Source organism: Leptosomus discolor, chromosome Z (genome assembly GCF_034619465.1).
Source record: "Leptosomus discolor isolate bLepDis1 chromosome Z, bLepDis1.hap2, whole genome shotgun sequence".
Taxonomy (NCBI): domain Eukaryota; kingdom Metazoa; phylum Chordata; class Aves; order Leptosomiformes; family Leptosomidae; genus Leptosomus; species Leptosomus discolor.
In genome coordinates this window covers 65,322,891-65,344,246 of record NC_141419.1, presented here as the reverse complement: position 1 = coordinate 65,344,246, position 21,356 = coordinate 65,322,891, and the positions used below count along the sequence as shown (strand labels likewise).

Below are 21,356 nucleotides of genomic sequence, written 5' to 3'. Positions count from 1 at the left end.
GAAAAAAATTCCAAACCTACATGGATTAAACCTGAATTTCTGCCCAAATTTCTCTCTGACTCTGTACTGAAACATCTGTGGTGTACAGAAGGTGTAAATTGGGTCAAATTAACCTCTGGAAGATTGTGTGAGAACCAGTCCAGAGATCTATTTCTTTCATGAAGCTGAGATCTGAAATGGAATTTACCTTAAGTGAGATGAAGCAAGAAACTGTAACAGATCTTGCAGGTGTTAGTGAAATCCTTGCTGCATCTAAGTGAGTATTATGTGTCTCTTGAGCTTTGACACGTGTATTTTTATGTAGGGTTTACACCAGTTTTACTGTATCATGCATGATTACATCAGATGAAAGAAACAGTAAATCTGACATGCCTTGGAAGCAAGAGAGGGAAATTGTTTCATAATCAATCTAGAAAAATACATCTTATTGTAAGTAATTTTAAAATAACATGAAGTGGCAGTTGCTATAAAGGTGCGTATTAGAAATACTAAAATTCAATGGCTTTTGTAAAAACAGATATTGAACTTCCATGTTGGTTGAAAAGCAATGCAAATAAAATGCCAACTTTGTTTTCTTGAAATATCATAACCTGAGCCATTAAGACATCTTGTTTATAGACATACTACGTAAGTATGCATAAGGAACAGAATTTCCTTTTTCTGTATTGTTCGTGTTATAGGAAAGTACTTGTTATAAATGGTGAACCTTCAATGTCTGCTTTGTAATTTGTCTTGAACTGCAGTCAGCACTGAGTTAATATATGGGAAATAAACTGAGTAATTCTTAACTATTGCCTGAAAATGTATCTTAGAAAATGCATTTTTGGATTATATGGGAAGACGTTGAAATAAAGGAACATAGATTAAGACACAAGATTTAAAATGTCTTCCTTTTTGCTGTAGAATTTAAAGCAATTGTCAGATAGTCATGACCACACCTTCCACAAAAGTGAGTACGAAGGTGAAGATGGTCATCTTTCAGAAGCAGTTTCCTACATTAAGAGTCCTTTCTATAGCATAACATTAGCTGCTAAGGCAATGAACACTGCATTTAAGTTTTCTGTGGCTCATGTGAGGGCCCTGCAGGGAACAGCCAGCAGTATTTCATAAGCTATGATACAGACACCCCCAAGAAAACTTGGTCAGAGTTAGCACACTGGGAGCGGGGAAAAAAAAAAAAATCTATGCCAAGAAAAAGCTTTACTCACTGGAAAAAAAAAAAAAAAAAAAAAAAAAAAAAAATCACTGTCAAGACACCACAGACAACTCTTGATTATGCAATATTAACAGCATGCTTCACTCTGCATACTTTGTGTTTCTCTGAGGCACAATGATTAATTTTTGTTTCTCTTGGTGTAAATACTTCTCAGTAGTGAGTTTTCTTTGTTTATAGTGGTAAAAATTGTAAAACCTCTGATTCCACATTGGTTAGTGTTTTGAAATGTCAGCCTGCTGATTTTGGTTTAGTGAACAATTTCTGTAGCCTCTGATGGCAGGGAGAAGACCCTAGGAGTTACCTTTGAACCACACCATGGGTCTGAAGGCTGCAGTGTTTCCTTGCCATGACATGCCACAAGACCAGAGGAATTTGAAAATTCTGCAGTCAAATTCCTAACTCCAATCCGATTCTCTCCAAACCTTGGTCTGTAGAACCAAGCTGTTAGAAGTCTTAAGGGGGAACCTGGACCGGAGCTGCTGCTGGACAGTGAGACCAGGACCCCTCAGTGGCCAGGGATGCCTCCATCGTGGTCTGCTTCTTTCAAGGACTGAGGGAGCGACTCATCCTTTTGTATGATTTTTGAGTCCAGATTGTGATTGGTACATTGGCACAGCAAACCATGTATTAAGATTTGACCCGATCTGCAGAGGGTTCAGGTGATTAGAAATTATAAGTTAAATTGTATTGTAAATTCTATATTATGCTTATAAGTTGTACTACACTGATTCTCCTTGGAGAAATCCTGTGCCATTCTAATCATAAATTCTGTGCTATACTAATCATAACACCTGGTTAAGAAAAAAAGCTTTAATTGTAACTACCCTTTAGTGCCATCATTGTTCTGCTAAGGATCCCTGAAAGACCCTGTCTGTCCCCTTAGTGTCCAGTGACAGAAACACAACTTTAAATCTGTATGTTTTCATCCAGACAGGACTCAGTCAAGGGAGAAGTCAATCACATACTATGTTAGGATTACTATTTGCATGTAAATTTGATGAGCGCTTTGTAACACCCTTCCCTGTCTGTTCTGGTTTTCCCTGGGGCTGTTCCTAGTTCCACTCTGTTGCCTTCTTTGTTCATCTGTCTTGTACTTTGAATTCCCCACTTGTATTTCTGAGACAGTTGCAGAAAGCAGCAACCTCCTGCCAGATCTTCCCAGGGTAGAGCCTCACCTCCCTTCAAGCCTCCTGTGGATTTTTCCTTGGTACATTAAAAAAAAAAAAAAAAAATCAGTATCCTACAACTCCTTATGCCACACAGGGAGCTGGTGCCCACAGCAAGAAGCCAAGGGATCTACGATAGGGCCTCTGCTCTCCACCTTTTCCAAGATACACGCGAGGTGATCACAGATTCCCACTGTGATCACAGATTCCCACTGTGATCACAGATTCCCACTGTGATCACAGATTCCCACTGTGATCACAGATTCCCACTGTGATCACAGATTCCCACTGTGATCACAGATTCCCACTGTGATCACAGATTCCCACTGTGATCACAGATTCCCACTGTGATCACAGATTCCCACTGTGATCACAGATTCCCACTGTGATCACAGATTCCCACTGTGATCACAGATTCCCACTGTGATCACAGATTCCCACTGTGATCACAGATTCCCACTGTGATCACAGATTCCCACTGTGATCACAGATTCCCACTGTGATCACAGATTCCCACTGTGATCACAGATTCCCACTGTGATCACAGATTCCCACTGTGATCACAGATTCCCACTGTGATCACAGATTCCCACTGTGATCACAGATTCCCACTGTGATCACAGATTCCCACTGTGATCACAGATTCCCACTGTGATCACAGATTCCCACTGTGATCACAGATTCCCACTGTGATCACAGATTCCCACTGTGATCACAGATTCCCACTGTGATCACAGATTCCCACTGTGGCACCAGAGGCAAACTCTGTCCCAGGGCCTGATGCAAGGTTGCCCCCACAGCACGTAGTAACCCAACAGTATTCCTGCAGAAAGAAATGTTGCTCCTCTCCAAGGAGATGGAAATTGACCACTGAACCTTATTCTTACTGGCTGAGAAATAACAGACAAACTTCTGCTTTGGCATGCACCAACTTTGGATTTCCAAAGCTGTTTTACTGTGCTTTGGTCCTCCATTCTTCCAGTAATCTTTAAGCAATCTTGAAGATCACTGCTTTAAAGCCTGATGATGCTACTTAACTCACAGCCTGAAGAGACAGCTGTAAACTAAGGCCAGAACTACTTATTTTCCACCACTGTTTTCTAACAGTACTTGGAACAAAAAGTGTCAGAAGTAGAGCAACCATGAAAGTTTATCCTAATTCTAGGTAACTTGTTCTGCCCAAGCAGTTCACATTCACAGCTCTAGCTAATCCCTAGCACAAACTTGATGCAAATGCATGTTCTCATGAAACTGTAAAGGATAAGGACAGGGGAAAAAAAAAAATAGAGAAAGACTGTACTTACTGGGATGATAGACTAAAATCTGCTCTGCATTTTTCACTAAGAAGTTTATTGTTAGGGGCATTCCAGCATTTTTTCCTGAACATTGTGGACCAGACTTTTTTTTTCCTTTACAACAACAGTATAAATCACCAGAGTGCAGACACAACCCGTCACTCGAATGATCATCATTAGTATTGTTATAGTAGTTCCGCTTGCATGCACCTCCTGCTGTGCAGCACATAATGCTTTCAGGAAGTACACTGCTCCATCTGGCAATGAATGCATAACTGGGTGAATTAGGAATCCAGTCACTTGGAACTTTAAAGATCAAAGATATTGTTAGGGGTTAGTCCTAGGAATGACGTCTGAATAGATCTTTCTGTTGAGGGTGATTTGTCACCAAAGCAAGCTAGCAATCCTCCAGGCATACAGGACTGTAAAGCATGTCAATCTTCAGCAGATGAGCAGTGATGAAGCCAACCATGCACACAGAAATCAGCAGGGAAGGTTGCAGAGCCCAACAGAAAGGGAGATGTAAAACTGGGCACAGCGACAAGGTGGATTACAGCTGTGGGACTGCACTGTACAGCTCATCCCTTTCCTACAGAAAGAAACCTAAGTAATCTCTGAATAATCCTCTGGAAAAAAAAAAAAATCCTGACCTGCATTGTGGAGAATATTGTTTTGATTCACTACATAAGCCAGCAGCACATGCTCTTTTTTTAGCACTAAAATCAAAACATGGCAAATACACCCACATGACATGCTTTCCACAGCCTTCAAGCTTTTCTACCACATCAGCATTTCTATTTCATAAACAGAAACCACATCTTACAGGACAGTATCATTTTCACACAAATTCTAGTATATATCACTTGCAAATATTTCAGAAGGACCTATCATACCACCCAATGGCTTGACCCAACCTTACTGTGTTATTGTCAGCTAGAGGACACTGGATGATGTGCAATCTGCAGGTAAACGTGATGTGCCAGCACTTAGCCAGGCTTCTAGCGCAGCTGAAGAGTGGGCAAGCTCTGGCTACACCCTGTAAATCCATGCACTTGTAGCCATTAGGCTACACCTAGATAACTGCAAATGCTACAATCTAAAGGACTCAAAACGCAGTTGCTTCTGAAAATGCATCACAAAAACAGCTTGTCTAGCTACTCGGCATCTGTGGTATAATGTCTGTCATGAATACAGGGTAAGAACACAGGTGTAACAACACTGACACTGTCTCCAAAAAGGCTTTTCCTTAGAAGCGCTATGCTTTTCTGCTCATGTAAAATGGGAATGTTTCAAGAAGATCCACAGCCTCCCAGAAAATATACCGATGCAACCCTGAAGGCTCAAGTCCCCCTTGGAATTCACCTTACAGCTTGCTGACATAGTTTGTCTGTCAAACATACTGTAATTCGTGACAAAACCAGAGAGCTACCAAGATGAGAGATAATTGAAAAAGCAAAAGTAAAAACAATTGCAGGTTTTGAAATTAATAACGGCACTTAATTTTCAAGGAACAAATAATTAAAATAGGACAATGCTAAAATACGAGGAACCAAAATACAATGGGAGGGTCTATTCTACAAATGTGAGGGCTAACATGCCAAAGCAGATTGACAATCCATCTAATCTACAGTTCCTGACAGAGGTCAGCCTAGACACCAGTGTATACGTGCACGAGGTCACATCTACACAAGTCTGAATTTTATATGCTAGTGGAAGATGACTCAGTGAATCCTGAGACCTGTAGGCTACTCCAGCTTCTACAAACAGTAAAACACACAGACACACACACACAATCTTAAGGATCATCACCCCCGGGTAGGAATTACTGGAGCATGAAATGCTGCAGATGTACATGGGGATTGTTTATCCAAATGCTGCCCCAAACATACACTAAAGGCAAATGCCAGCAGCATGAGCTGGTTCTATGCTGTTTAGGAACTTCCCTAACCCAGAAAGAACTGCAGCATCTCCTGATTCCTAACACTAAGTGATGCAAAGCAGCCAGAAGGGACAAATAATAAATTTTCACATTAACTCCTCCCTGCTGCTTTGGATGCCAACTGTCCCAGGGACAAAAACTTGTAACAGACACCTCAAATCAATAAGCCTGCTACACTGCTGCCACAACCATTCAATTTTTTCACTTCATCAAATTTTTAGTTTAGGTATGAATCCTACAAACACTCATGTTCACATCACCTTTACAGGATCAGGAGCCTTGAGGCAGTAGGTGTCTCTCACCATATATTTAGTTAAGTTTCACACCTGTGGGGGCTGATGAATCCCCCAACTGTAACACAACAAAATGTGAGTTGACTGACCTGTATAGCTGAAGCCAAACATTTTTAGAAATCAGCACAAATACAGAAGTCCTTAAAACATACGTGAGCATAATAAATATTGTAAAAAATTGTTCCTACACACTTAAATCTGCTCACTATGTACCACAGCCATGTTGCTCAAGTAAGTGGCTCTAATGAGGCATTACCACTTTTAACTCCTGCTAATCCTGCAGAGGCAACAATACTGAAGAGACAAGATCTTAATCACCATGTGCATTACCAACACCATCCTACTATGACTGTCAGTTACCCTCAACAGGTGTGTAACGCCACAGATGTCAGTGTCAAACACTAATGTTACAGATCTAGCATAAATTTTGGCAGACACAGCCATCTTTACATTATCTTTGTCCTGCACAGTCAAGAGCGCAAGAAGCTCTCCTTGATCTCAGCTGTGTCCTTAAAGATGGCAGTCTTACTTAGGCATAGTTATTATCAACTCATTGCAAAACAGCAGCTCACAAAATGCTACTGCTGAGAGATCTGCCCCTCAAGCCAAGTTACCTCTGCAATTGCCTGATGTGGTTGCTGGAAGTAAAAGGAAAGCAGGAATAGCCACAGTTCCTGGAGCTGTGCCTTAGACCCAGAGTTCCTCCTGTTTCAGTAGATACTTCCAACACCTTCAAATCTTGCTTTATCTTATTACATCATTTTAAAACCAGTGATAATCCAGGGGACTGGAGTACCTCCTCCATGAGGACAGGCTGAGAGAGTTGGGGTTGTTCAGCCTGGAGAAGAGACGCTCCAGGGTGATCTTGTAGCGGCCTTCCAGTACTTCAAGGGGGCCTAGAGGAAAAGTGGGGAGGGACTTTTCATCAGGGAGTGTAGTGATAGCACGAGGGGTAATGGTTTCAAACTGAAAGAGGGGAGATTTAGATTAGGTATTGGGTAGAAGTTCTTTCCTGTGAGGGTGGTGAGACACTGGCACAGGTTGCCCAGAGAAGCTGTGGCTGCCCCCTCCCTGGCAGTGTTCAAGGCCAGGCTGGATGGGGCTTTGAGCAACCTGGTGTAGTGGGAGGTGTCCCTACTCATGGCAGGGTGGAACTCTATGATCTTCAAGGTCCCTTCCAACTCAAACCATTCTATGGTAATAAGCAGGTGCAAACACGTGCCACAAGTTTAACATTGGTTGTGAAGCAAGAGACTGCTCACATGTACATGGCTGAAATTTGAGATTCCAGTAAGCCCACTAGACATTATGAACTCGGATACAGTGCTAGAAAACACTGTCTAGTTCTCTAACCAGAGAAATTAAGACCTATTAACTCAACTTCAAGTGCCTCCTAAAAACTGGGACAGTAGGGCACAACCTACACCTACATTTTTCCAGTACTCAAGAAACCCAAGCAAAACCCCTAAACACTACTCATACTTAACACAAGTTTAGAATAGGGATTTCAAGTGCAGCAGATACTTCCACCGTATTTCTGCCAATATTCTGCATGGCATATCAAATCCCTGACTGTCTGAGAAAAGTGTTGCAAGTGTTGGTTATTGGGTAGCAAAAGCACTGTTGCATGATCAAACTGACCTTCAACCAGCCCAGGATCTGAAGAGCAGTAAAATAGCTTAAGAGTTCTGCCTTCTGCCTACATAAGGGATAACAGACATTTGCTATAAAAACAATGTTTAGTGGTTATACCATTACAACACTAATTAACCCATGATTTGTTCCAATTCATTAGTAATGCAAAAGGTTGGGCCATAACTCATCTGTAAAAGTCTTCTTAATCCCTGCACTACACAAACATTGTTAGAATGGTTCTTTTCATTGCCAGGAAACCTTCATTGCAATGTAAAGGCAATACATGAATTGTATCTGTTAAATCTATTTCTCGAAAAAGATTACAGCAAGACAATACAGTAACAGTATTACCTAAGCTCTCTTCTTTCCATTCATTAGCATTACTCTCTAATGATAATCTATGCATGAAATGAAGGCAGAATATTAACAGAGTAATGAAAGACCTTCATGATGAGACCACAAGGAGCTCATGCTACCAGGAAACCACAGCTTAAAGTTGATTAGAACACTCAGAAATAGTTATACTCCTGATTCTCAGAACTACTAGATGCATCCACTTTTTACCCATCTCTAAAGTTACCGAGTTCCAGTAACAGCCAAACTAATCATGACTCTCCCCCATGCTATAGACTGTTCACCTTAGCTAAGTAAGCTTGGCTCAGCTGAACTGTCAGCTCCTTTTCTGTAAATAAGACTTCCTCCTAGGCTCCAATCTCTGCTACAGGTCAGGATCTTTTAACTGTCACATCCAGTGGGAAATATTTTCAGCAACTCTCACAAATTGCAGGATGTGGCTGAAACTATAGATCTGCAAAGGAACAAACAATAGCTTAGAAAAATCAGGAGCCGCATTGCAAGTATTTGTTAATATTTTAAAATACCTAGCTTAAAAAAAAATCTCTCTTCTTTACATACACCACCATCTTGCCAGTCACTTAAGGCTGCAATCTAGTCATCATCAACACAGACTTCCATGTAGGCTTTCCTACCTCTGCTGAATATTAACTGCCTTGTTCCCCAACTTGTCTGAATCGATTCTCACAGCCAGGATGATCAACCACCCTCCATGTTCTGGCTGCTCAGTCACTCCTCCCATCTCCCTGAAAAATACTCAGTTGCCCCACCCACCTCCCACCACCTATAACACTCACACATGTAAGCTTTTTTTCCTAGTCACTGTTCTGACCACACTGTGTTTTTCTTTTAATTCTTCTATTGCCTCTGACAAATGCAAGATACTCTCTTCAAGTGTTCTTCATTACTCTATCTGTGCCATAATGTGACATTTAAGTTTTCAGCAGAGATAAGCTTAGGGAAGGTGAAACTTCTCTATGATGCTCCACCCACAAAACACATTATTAGCACAAAATTTCTAGGAGTAGGATGTGAACTTCCCCCACACCCTCAGCAAATCAACATAATAAGATAACAAGTATTGATCTGGTATTTGAGGTATCAAGTTGTGAACATTTTAAACCAACTCCAGGGATCCTCCTTGGTCACCTATGTCAAATATCCACTACCACTTATATGGTTTAAATTCTCACAGGGAGCATTTCCTAAGAGACAAAACCTCAAACTCACAAGACTTTAAAAAAAAAAAAAAAAAAACAACCACCAACTCAAGATGCTTCTACAGCTTTAAGAACTGTATTATTTTAAAACCACATCGGGGAGCTTTTTATTTATATATACACACCACACTAGCTTAATAAAAATACATAGTCTCATCATCTTCCAAGAGGGTTTTAACCGTTTTGTTTTTTTTCACTAGAATATACTAGTCTTAAACAAGAACAAAGCCCTTGAAGCACAAGATTAACAATGATGAAGGTACTTCTAAAAATCTGCTGCAAAAATGATGAAAGAAAACTCACTAGTACCCACTACTGCATTTGAGTCAAGCTGTTAGAAAGTTTGACATGACAGAACCAGAACATTCACGTAGCTTTTCAAAAATAAAAAGCTCAAACCTTAGTTCCAACAGAAATGCAGGCATCTGTTTTTGTTTCTCCATTGTCCAAGATATTTGGAATGGAGATACGAAATCATTTTCCTTGAGCAAGACTAGAGGTGTGAATCCATAAAGGCGTAATTACAGTATGGTGACGTCGAAGTTCAAGCCAGTGAGAAACATCAACACAACTATTTTCAGTTACTAGCAGTTAATGACCGACTAGGAAGACCATAACCAAACCTCTTAGTAAGAGAAAATAATCACAGCGTTGAGTCCAGGACGGAGCACAGACACAAAACAGACTTCCAACAAGAGAACTACTTCCATCTGCTATAATCAAGAACACATTTTTATCCTATCTTGATCCTCAGTCAGTTTGGGGGTGCAGAGGTGTGCCAGTATTTCCTGATCCAGAGCGTCCCCAGCTTGTAGACTTCTACAGACATGCTGTTTATCACTGGATTAGCATTATTTTGCATTTCAAAGACATTGTTTTAGCAAGGCTCTTATTTTTTAAGCACCAAGGATGTCTGTTAGTGGGGAAAAGGCTAACAGTTTAGATCATCTAAACAAGACACTAAGCCACTTCACAATACAGAAACCAAAATGAAACTTTTCATAAGCAAGGGCTATTGTGGCTTAAAGGAAGTACTTCTGAGAACTTACGTAGTTGAATGCCAGAATGGGCAACACATTTATGGATTTATCAGAAAGTCAGTACAGATTCATTGACTCAAGAGGTCACAGGAAGCATGGTAAACAGCTCTGTAGAATTTGGTTTCTACCTTTACAGTGCAATTAGCTTAACATCACCATCCTCATTTCAAAACTCAAATTTGCACAGTTCAGTATTTCTACCCTATTGCCACAATTGTGCAATGACTGCACTTTTTAGTTTTAATTAATTCAATTCTAAAAGTCTAATTTACTGATAAGGTATTTGCAAATGGAGACAAGTAAACTGAAACTGTTCCTCCAAGTTCTTGCACCTGACTTTAGCCATCTCACGCTCACATCAGCCTGCTGTCTTACCTCAAAGCACAGTAGCTGCATAGCTAGAACAAGTTCCTCCACTGTTTCCCAACAGCAATGACTTACACCACTACAAACGTGCTTGACAAGTCAGACACAGCCCCACCTTTCCCCAGGCACAAAGAGAACTTTGTTATGGCCATAGCAAAGCTCTACCCCGGATTTTATGCCACGCAAGTCAGGAAGAACTTCCAGAAGTATTTGCTCCAGAAACAACCTCAGAAGGCTGGCAGTTGAGTGCTCTTCTATCCTCACTTAGCTTCTGTTATTGAAGCGATCTGACCTAACATTAACACCGAAGACTCCCAGACATGAAGTTTAGCCCTCACCCCAGAAGGTCCAGCTGTGCAAATGTCAGACTGGAATTTAAGAAGTCTTTCTTGTGCCAAAAAAACAAGCTCTCTTTTTTTCTGGAACACATAAACAGAAAGAACATATTTCTGACACATCCAAATATAATTATTAGTTAATAGATTTGAAGATGCTAAATACAGACTTAATTAAGAGCCATTATCAACTCTATTAATGCTTTTTCCGCTTCCTGTACTTCATTCCCCCACATAACTGACCTTTTCAGGTAAATAAAATTTAAATACTGGGAAAGTATTATTTAACTCATAAAATAGCTACACCCTGGAAATAGCTATTAAACACTCTCTGAAGATAAAAATTCAACATTAGTATCCAGTTGCCACAAAACGCGAACAGCTTGCCACTGTTCTTCAAGGCCAAGCACAGTTGTCTCTCAACTTGCACATTTTATGTTACACTGAACTACCAATAATCGTTTCTACAATACAGATCTATTTCTTACATACATTAGATTACAAGTGATTTAGAGCATATGTAGCTCTGACCTGAGAACACTGGCAATTCACCAATTAAGTCTAAAATGCTCTATTATTCACAGAAAATTTTTTTAGAAGCCAGTTTTCTATCACAGCAAAAGGCACATGCTCTGCAGAAAAGCAAGACCTTTCATAATTATTTAATATTTATGGCAAATTTATTTCCTGCTCTTCTGACAAGAAGCCACACCAGAGTTTTTTATATTTTTATTGTATGTCAAAGTTCATGAAAGATGGGTTTTGCTTGTATACAAGTTACTCAAAAATTGTCTCTAGGCAGAGATCCATTAGCAACCTGCCTTATTTAAAAGCATAGGTTTGTTCAGTCAGGCCACACAAATAATATTGTGTACAAGCAGTAACTAAAGAGCTGCAGGTTCAAGGAGTTTCCAAGTATCACAGATCTTGATATCTCATCAGGAAACAAAAATAAAATCAAAGCAGTCACAATATAAAATAGCAGCTCCATGTAGCTTTGTCAAATTTTAACTTTATTCAGAAAGTGACACTTAGTTCAGTTTGCCTCATTCTTTGAAGCTTCATCGAAGTTTTCAACAAGATCTAGAAAAAAAAAAACATTGAAATTAAACTTTGACCCACTTGCACCTTGCCAAACATTTTTGTTTTGTTCCGAAGTTCTACTTTATATCAAGTGCTTACAAGATAAAAAACTTCCAGCTTATAACTTAAGAGCTTCATGGTTCATTCTTGCTCAATCCATTAAATTTTGGATGATTCATTATAAAGCACAATTCTAAGAGCACTTAACTTCACTATACCCACAGCTGGGCAAAGTGATACTGAGAAGGTAGCTTCTTCCATACTTCTTACTGAATATTAAATAATTCTTTTGTCTGTAGCTATTACTTCTACACAGGACAAAAATGCTAGCTCCAACCAGTAAACTGTCCCTCATGGTGTCCAAAAACAACGAAACAATCTGCCCGCAGAAATTCTGCGACAGTGTATGACTAGTCAATACTCTTGCCATCCTTGCCCAAATCTGAGGTTACACATGCTCTCTTGCCAAAATTCACTTCCTTTTCCTCTATTGCATGCCTTTTCTTACCTGGAACTTCATCATCATCATCTTCACCAGTAGCAAGTGGTGCTTTTCCATCCACAGCTGCAAGGGAAAGTAGTTCAAAAGCATCAGTCAAGTTCATCATTGGCGTCTTGATTAGTTGTTTTGCTTTGTGTTTTTTGAAAACATTAATCAAAGATCCTGAGCTAAACCACAACGCTTTATCGAGTTCCCCTGCTGAATAAAAATCTTCAGCTAACCTAGGAAGTTCACATTCCCTTTGTTATTGATAATGCTCAAACAGCCCAGTGGGGAAATGAGAAGATGCATGCTAAACCAGCTTACCAGTCACTATCCTGTATCTAGGTACACCAAGTGCCTTGCATGGTAATCACTTTCAGCTACAAACACAAGGACTGATTTTAACTGACTGTTTCTCTTAAAAGCAGCTTGGTTTATTAACTGCTCAGTGTTTCTCATGGTTTACATATTTTACATAACCAAGTTTTAAAGAAAATAAATGTTCTTATGATCCTAGGCTTTCAAGGAAAACAGAGGTTGCATTGGTGAAGCTGCAGGCAGACACACATGACTAGAGGTACTTAAAGGTACTACTGCTCCCTGGCAAAGTCAGAGGAGTATGGACCTGCATGCACAATTTTACACTTCGGTGGTTGATGTTATCATCTGTTCAGGTCCACATCTCTGCTGATTCAGTAATTTCTTAACTATTCCCATTGTATTTGCCAGAGCTAGTGAAACTTAACCATGTCCACTGGAGCAGACCAACGAGCATCTGTTGACTTACAGCAATATAATGCTACAAATAGATATCTCTGGTCCCTGGGTGCCTGTGCCACTACTTTTACTGCTATTCTTAGCTGTACTACCAAGGGTAAGCCACCTCATACTCTCTACTCAGGTTTATCCTAATTAATCCTTCTCAGTGTTCGAGAAAAGCATGAGGAAAGAGATAGGTTCATACTAGACCTGTACCCTGATTTCTACAGAAGCAAAACAGATGAATGCATAAACTTTTGTCTGAAAGGGCTTGGGACAAGGTCACTGCTAACCCTTCGGGATTTTTTTGTTGGTTTTTTTTTTTAAACAGCAGAAAGCTGTTACAGCTTAAATGCATCTTAGCATCAAATACAACATTTTGAAAGCAAACCATGTTATTTCCTCCTAAGTTGTCTGATTCTCTCTCATCCCCAAGACCAGACTAAGTTTACTTTAACACCTGTAGATGCAATCATCACAGACACTTCACTCTTCAACGTCAGGCTTCCAAATCTAGCAGACAATGCTGAATGGAAAGTTTTGTGCAACCACTCTGGCAACTATCCAAAGTGGAAAGGAATAGCCATTTACTAGGTCACACAAAGCAAGCACTTTAAACAAGCTTCCCTAATATTAAAATTGCACGATTTAGCTTATCCAGAACATACCTGCCCTGTTACGAGAAAAAGAGATCTTCAGGGATCATTTTAAATCCTTCAAATTTTTTTTTACTACTACCACAAGGAAGCCACACAGGTGACATTATCAAGAAGGACCTGAGCTCCACAGGGAAAGAAGCAGTTTACCCCACCTTCTGAAGACTACTTCTAGTAGGACTTTTTCAGTGGGAAGTTGACAAGAGGGAAATGCCAGCAACTTTAGGAAGGGAAATGGAAGCTGTCTTGTTGGCAGCAAAGCACAGGAAGAAAAAAAGTAACAATCAAGTCCAGACCTACTAGAAACTGGACATAATGATACTCTTCTCCCCTTTCTCTGTGCTTGGGATGTTCCACACCTTGGAAGGAATGGGCTTAAGATATTTCAGAAAAGTAGGAAGACCATACATGCAGGACAAGGAATGCTCCCAGTACCAACAAGCCTGTCTTTCACTCCTAATTCTCACCCTGCACTGGCAGCACCTTTTCCAAACACCACATACTTAAGTCCTTCCTCTACTTCTCCCACACAGTTTTAGGAAGAACAAGCGTTCACGTTCTTTTACCAATTTAAGATAAAGTTGGTGTACTTAGCTTAATGCCCATGGCAGTCCTGTTCTCTACACACAGCGAAGTTGTAACATACTGTTTAACTCCTTCCTAGCTATCAAAAAGCCCATGCAAGAACTACCTTCACACCTGTGATGCAGCAAAGTAGTTGCAAGATGTCTGTCCTCAAGTCCCTTTCTCTATTACTTGTTTCCACTCAAAGTGTCAAAACAGACATACTCAAAAGTTTTCTTTTTTTAAAACCTAACTCTTCCAGAGTCTTCCTAGCTTTAATGAACAAGATAAGTCAAAATACGGTAGCCCAACCAAGAAGTACACTACCATGAAATCAAGTCTGGCTATAGCTTTCCAGTCCTAGACCAGCTGCAAGATATGCTAACAGGTGCCTCTGCTTTATTCAGTTTTACTCATCATTGGGTTTGAGCTATAAATAAGATCTAAGAATTCCATTTCTTTATAAGCATTTTATAATATACTTGCAGACAGCAAGAGTGCACTGAATTTCACTGCTGTTATACAGATAAGCCTCATGTCAGCTGCCAGCATGAAATGCGTTCCAAGTTTCAACTTACACTGCTTGGGTAGAGCTTCTGCCAATCTCCTCAGGCTGGTCAGACTGTCAGCTCCGAGCTGGTTTAAGATGCTAGGAAGCATTTCTGTCAGCTGCTTTGTCTCAGCATGGCCGGTGATAGTGAAAGTGTTAGCAGCCAGAGATGCCTGAACTTTAGGGTTATTGAAGTGAATCACTGTTCCTTGGTTGGTAAACATGTTTACCTGCAAGAAAAAGAGCCAGTATTTGAAGCAGTTTAGCAAGACTTTTCAATTTAACAGGAAAGTGAAGTTCGATAAAGACCTACCGATAATTTACAGACAAGTTTAGGATGCTACTTACCAGGAAACTGGTTTCGATACACTTTCTACTTCTATATAGAAAATTACTTACTCCTTTGAAGAAATTACCTCTTCAATTCCAGATATATTGTTGACTCCCAGTTTCTTCAAAGAAAACTGAAGTTTCTTGTCATCTGCTGTAGCTGTTCTGTGGACAACCTTCTTCTTTCTGCGGGCAGTACCCTTTGCAAAAAAAAAGTTACAAATTAATACTTTAGTAGTTCTTCACAAACTCTAAACCTCCGGGCCGTGTAACTACTCTGCAGCCATCTACAAATCAACTTAAAGTTTTACTTCTGTGTCACAGTGCATACAACCCCACCCCTCCAGCTGCACTGCAGCAGTCTTTCCCTTGCTGCAAGGCAGGCTTTGCATGTCTGTGAGAAGCATGAGGTTTTAGGAAGCAATGCACCAGAGAATGTTTATTCCACAATTCTTACAGGGATTCTGCAGCATCTTAGAAAAGAAAATCTGCAAGGTTGCCCTCATTTGTTACTACAGGCATAAAACTGAAGGTATTTTAGGAAATAAGGTAATTTCTGAAGCTTCAGAATTTTTACTTAGATCATCTTTCTTAAATTGCAGCCAAATTCATATAACAGTCAGAGGCCATAAAGTTATCAACACATCATTAAAAAATTAATATAAGAATACTCAAAATACTAAATTTTTATTCCAAGTAGACATCTCTCATCTGATGGGACTTAGGTATTTGAAGAACACTTATTTTCCCAAAATATTTTATAAAAAAGTTTTAAAAAAATACTTCTACATAGTATTGCAGACCACCCTTGTTTAAAAAGCAAAACAAGCAAAGTTTAAGTTCCCCTACAGACACAGAGCTCTAGATTTCTCCAGAGAAGTAACTGTCCCAAATTAGAAGATTACTATACCAAGGAAAAAGCAGAAAGTTTTGTCCCATACTTCCTTGCACAACCATAAAGCTTCAATAAAATCTGATATAAATTGCCTAGGAATAAGTGAAACTAAGCTCCTTTTTGACACACTATAACTACTAATCCAAGTCCTCCTACTCCAGTTGCCCATGCGCCAACCAGCACGAGAATGTATTGCTGCCCGGACATATAAACAGCTGCAATACCTTTTGCGTTAACTGGTGGAAGTCAGAAAACTGGCTGGATACTAACAACTCTAATACAATTCAGTTACAAACAATGAGGAATGTTAATAACAAATCCATATGCAAACAACGCTGGGAAGACTCAGAAGTTTAGTCATTTGTTTAGAAAGCTTGATATTCATTCCCTGCTACTGTCAGGTTAGCGCACACAGCAATTTGGAAACTACTAAAATAGAAATGGCTTTATTTTAGTACCTTGACTACCCAGAAATTGAGTCATGTAAGGCATGTGCTAAGTCTCTCTGGACAAAAGATCTCTCAAATTTCAAAAAAAATGACGTCTTGAACCAAAGGCTATGTAGGAACATGTACCTCCTTTGTGCCTGTATTAAACAGATATCAAACTTCAGACAATCTGAGTTTAGTTTTAATGAACAGCTGCTGCTTTCATCTCAATAGATTTAAGCTTCTAAAGATTACAGGTTTTTACTAAGCAAATTCTACCCTGATCATGCTGAGACATGCTGTTCATACCCCTCTACCTCTATAATAAAGAGCAGTGGGTACAGCAGGCCACCAATGGAATACTACAAACTCATCTGCCACTCCTCTAAAAAGGTTTGGAAGAAGAGCCACGACATTTAGCTGTAGCTATATGCTACAGAAAAATATCAAATTTCACATAAAGTACTACAATAGCCCTCCACCTAAACATCCTATTTAGCTTATTTGTAAGATCTACATCCTTGCAACATCATAAAAGCCTTCGAGCAGCAGTAATGTGCAACCTCTTATCACAAGGAGAAGTGACTCTCATCCCTCTGCCTCCTCCACACCCATCTCAACTTACATGGTGACAATGCCATTTAGAACCCCAGTTATAATTTCCAGTTATAAAACAAATTTAAAAAGTCAAGTTCAGGCATTTAAAGTATTTCACAGACCAATTTTAAAACCGAATGACAGCACCAACAGCATATTATAAGATCTGCTTAATGTCTCTAAAGGACCTATATTGACCAGAGAGATCGAAAAGCTGTGATCTGAATGCATTCTCTTACATGACAAACATTAAAAGCCTCTATAGTCAACTAACACACGCTGGTAACATGCACACAATCCTCAACATATTAATACAGCAGTTGTCTACTTAACCAGTAACCCATACAAAGAATATGCAAAATCACCAAGCCAGTCAATTACTACATCATGCCTGATTTAAAGCTCTCTAAATCTCCAGCTAAAGGCAAAAAAAATTAAACACAGTTATGAAAGCTGCTGGAACTCTGTCAGCAAGAGTTCAGTTCAAGAATTTGTATGCTAAAATATTGTGTGCACACTTTCTCAGGTATAAAAAAATTATTGCCTTAAAATTAACACTGTAATTAAAAAGTTGTTTACTACCATACAACTATATTAAAAACACTTTATGTTCAGCAATCACACAGCTACATGTATGTAGATGTCATAACAAAACAAAAAGGTCTTCTAAGCGTGTTAGCCTACAATTACAAGAGTATGACAAGTACAGAGTTTCCAACTTTGTTCTAAGAGGCAAAAAAACAGACACAAGCATCTTAAAGATTCATAATGAGAGTCTGGAACATAGCCTTCTATAATCTATTATGAAAATTGCACCTGAGCTCACCTGCTCTAAGGTCTACTCACTTCAAATCTTACACAGCTTCTAAAATAGCCCATAAAAGAATACCGGCTGCAAGTGTGCTGTAATACGTCACAGCAAGCCCAAGGAGACAAGGCTGGGGGTTCAGCTACCACACACTGCTTCTACGGAACTGACTCTAGTGATCCCTACAGCAGCGCAGCTTCCCCTGAGGGCAGTCAAGCCAAACTGTGAGTACGTCGGGCTGCTCGACACCTCAGTTTTCAGGGCCCTTCGTCTTAGGTCCGGCGTGCGTGGGAGGCCACGCAGTCCCGAGGGCTGGGTGGGGAGGCAGCTCCTACCTTGCCACCGATGCGCACTTGGGCCTGCAGCTTGGCGAGCTTCTCTTGGTTCATCATTGTTTCTTTCATCTGCGGAAGCAACAACAGCGCCCACGGCAGGCGGGTCAGGAAGCGCCCAGCGGCAGCGCAGGTGGGCGCGGGGGGCTCCGCAGCCACCGCTCGCCACACACCTACACCCAACCCTCCGAGTAGGAAGGCGCCCCAGCCCCACCACAGGGGCGCGAAGGGGGCTGCCTGCTTCCGCACAGCGCCGCTGAGGGAAACGCGGCTCCCCTCGGGCTCAGGCCCAGCCCCTAACGGCCTTCTCTGCCCCCAACCACCCGCAGCCCCCAGCCGCGCAGCAGCCCCCTCCCAGCCGTCCCCCGCCGCCCCCTTTGTACCTTCGCGGGGCGACAGCGGCAGCACCGGAGCGGGGGAAAAGCCGAGGGCCGCGGGCGGGGCGCGGGGCCGGGCGCAGCACGCGGAGGGGAGCGAGATGGCGGCCGGAAGGAAGACACAGCTTCCCGCACAGCGCATGCGCCCCTGACCGGTTCGGCAAGGGGGCGCCCTTCCGGGCCGGCGGGGCGGAGTCTCCACGGGGAGGAGCCGGGCCGCCAGGTGGGACCTGCAGGAGCCCGGTCCCGCGCCGGCTCCGGCCGCTTCGACGTGCCGCGCCAGCCGCCTCCGCTCCCTCCCTCCCGCCCTCCCTCCCTCCCGCCCCGGCGCTTGCGGCCCCGCCGGCGGCGCTCCCTGCCACTGACGGGTCCGTCTCCGACCTGGCGTTATCTGTTTAATTTTTTTTTTTCTTCCTAGAAAACACGTGAGCGTTGCGTTTTCTTTCTCGCTGGTGTAACGCAAGCCTCCTCCCCGTGTCCGTGATTTTCCTTCTCCCAGCCGAGCCCTCCCGTGGCTCTCCCGCCCTCTCTCCGCCCTCCTCGTCGGGCGGTACCGCGCCGCAGGGGCTCCACGACGGGCCAAGCTCTTCCGCCCGGCCTCCGTTCTGAAAGCCGAACCACTGAGGGTTTTATCTTTTCCGCAAGGCTGTCTTGTCACCACCGCCCCTTGGCCGTGCTTGTCTCCTTTTACTTTCCTTCCGTCTCAGGTGTTTTCCGCTGTGGCTCTGCATCCTCTTTGCTGTTACCAGGCACCCCTGTGCAAGCGGCTGCTGCTGGCCATTGACCACGCTCTGCTTGTGCTCTCTGGTTCTCCCAGAGCTTTTCTTCTGCAGCGGTGTTTTCCGTCACCGAGGTCTTAATGTGCCCTTTTCCTGTGCTGTCTGTCTTCCTGTTGCCTGAATCCTATTCTGAGAACCAAACACACACCTCCAAGGCCTAACTCAAGCAGTTGCTGCTGCGTTTGAGTTTTTCTAAACTCTGTTTCTCAGCCTTTGTTCCTCAGGGCAGAGATCATTCACAGTCTACAATGTCAGTTCTCCACAGGTTTCAGTTTGCTCTCTCTGAGGTTTCAGGTGGGACTAATTCACAACTATTGGTATCTTGCATGTCTGGCTCGCATGACCATTCTCACCACGCAGAAAGCTAAGCAGTCTTTGCAGGGATCCAGATCTGTGTTGCATAGCTGGGTGCAGGAGTAGATTTAAGGGGGAAGAAGCCTGGCATTCCCATCACTGCTACACATGCTTACTGGGTGGCACAAGAGAGGAGAAGATGTGTTTCTCCGTGATGCTGACCCCATCATCATTACAATCAAACCCAATGGGCCTCCTGGCATCAGCAGAAATACTACTGACCTTGTCGTCTCATCCTGTATTTTCATGTGTTTTAAACTGGTTCTTCTCTGGAATATCCTCAATAAACTATTCCCTTTGTTCTTCTTTCTGTAAGACTATGTTAATAATGAATTTATCCTTCTTTATTGATTAATGTTAAGGCTGCTGTGTTGGTAATTCCCAGAGCCAAAGCTTTTTCAAGGCATTGCTTTTCATGTGAGTCTAAATGTTATTTGCTCTTGCAATATCTCTTTACTACACTAGAGCTCAGTGTTAATTTGTACAGAAGATTTTGATCGCTGTTAAAATTAAGACTTTTGTAGTTAGTATGAATTATAAACCCGGAATTACTCCATCTGGCGGTGACAGAAGGTCTCAGGGAGGTGGTGATTCAAAAGGTGCTGCTGAAGAGCGACCTGCACCTCCCAGCAGGCTAGTATCACAGCCGAAAATTAGAGGATGATCCAACAGCTATAAAGGATGTTGGGGGAACCTGCAGAAATTTGATCCAGCATATCTGTAAAATTGGAGCAGTGAATCAGTTGCTCAGAAAAGAAAGGGAAGATAAAAAAAGCCCATGTTACTGTATCTGAACTAGCAAACCCAGTATCTAATTCAGAAGGAAAGGAACAAAACAGATCCAGGGGAAGGGGGCATCTGGGGAGAGATTTGGGGAGGCCAGAGTTTATTCTGGGCTAAAAAGAAAGCTTATAAATTTACTGCAAGATGAAACTGGCAATGTACCTTCAGCAAAAGGGAATAGAGCCAAGATGAAAAAAAAAAAAAACCCACCTGAATCACTGGAGGCTATTGAAGGTAAAAGCAATAAATACTTCAGCTTCAGATTTATCACAGTCTGACATCAATATATAAGCAAGATTTCAGAAGAATTACTAGGCCAACTGATGATTACAAACATGCAAAATGTTTTCATAGACTGAAATACTGAAGTGAAAATGAGTCACAGAAAGATTACTCCAAGATAGAAGCTGTAGAAAGCGCTGTCACAGCTGTCAGCCTAGGATTAACTGGGGTGGAGGTATGATCTCATATTCCCGCATGTGAGATTGTGAAGACAAATTATGCTGAAAACCACATCACTGAGTTGTATCAGGAATCAGCTGAAGCAGTTCAAGAACTGCAGTTCAAGGGATTTGGTTACATTTCCTGGATCAAACAGCAGACCTTCAAAAACCAAACTTGCATCAGAGAAAAAGTATTTTAGAATACTAAAATAGTATTGGCTTGTTTTCTCCAGTCCTTTTTGTGTAATTGCATAATGGGAAACATAAACCTAAAC

The 21,356-nt window shown here is 41.6% G+C and overlaps 1 protein-coding gene across 1 annotated transcript; it reads right to left on the bottom strand.

Moving 5' to 3' along the window:
- Positions 1-11,573: 11,573 nt before the first annotated feature.
- On the bottom strand, positions 11,574-18,784 carry BTF3 (basic transcription factor 3). The gene is made up of 6 exons (XM_086479282.1): positions 18,729-18,784; positions 18,349-18,417; positions 15,372-15,485; positions 14,984-15,185; positions 12,451-12,507; positions 11,574-11,942 (listed from the first exon to the last, which is right to left on the bottom strand). Exons 2-6 carry the CDS (start codon positions 18,415-18,417, stop codon positions 11,896-11,898), a joined length of 489 nt encoding a protein of 162 aa, XP_086335408.1. The 5' UTR covers positions 18,729-18,784; the 3' UTR covers positions 11,574-11,895.
- Between the last annotated feature and the right edge of the window lie 2,572 nt (positions 18,785-21,356).

Coding starts and splice junctions, on each gene's coding strand:
- BTF3 (XM_086479282.1), bottom strand. CDS start 18,417: ATGAAAGAAACAATGATGAACCAAGAGAAGCTCGCCAAGCTGCAGGCC. Junction 15,486..18,348: donor AAGTGCGCATCGGTGGCAAG/GTAGGAGCTGCC, acceptor TTTTTTGCAAAG/GGTACTGCCCGCAGAAAGAA. Junction 12,508..14,983: donor AGAAGCTCTACCCAAGCAGT/GTAAGTTGAAAC, acceptor TTTCCCTTGCAG/CTGTGGATGGAAAAGCACCA.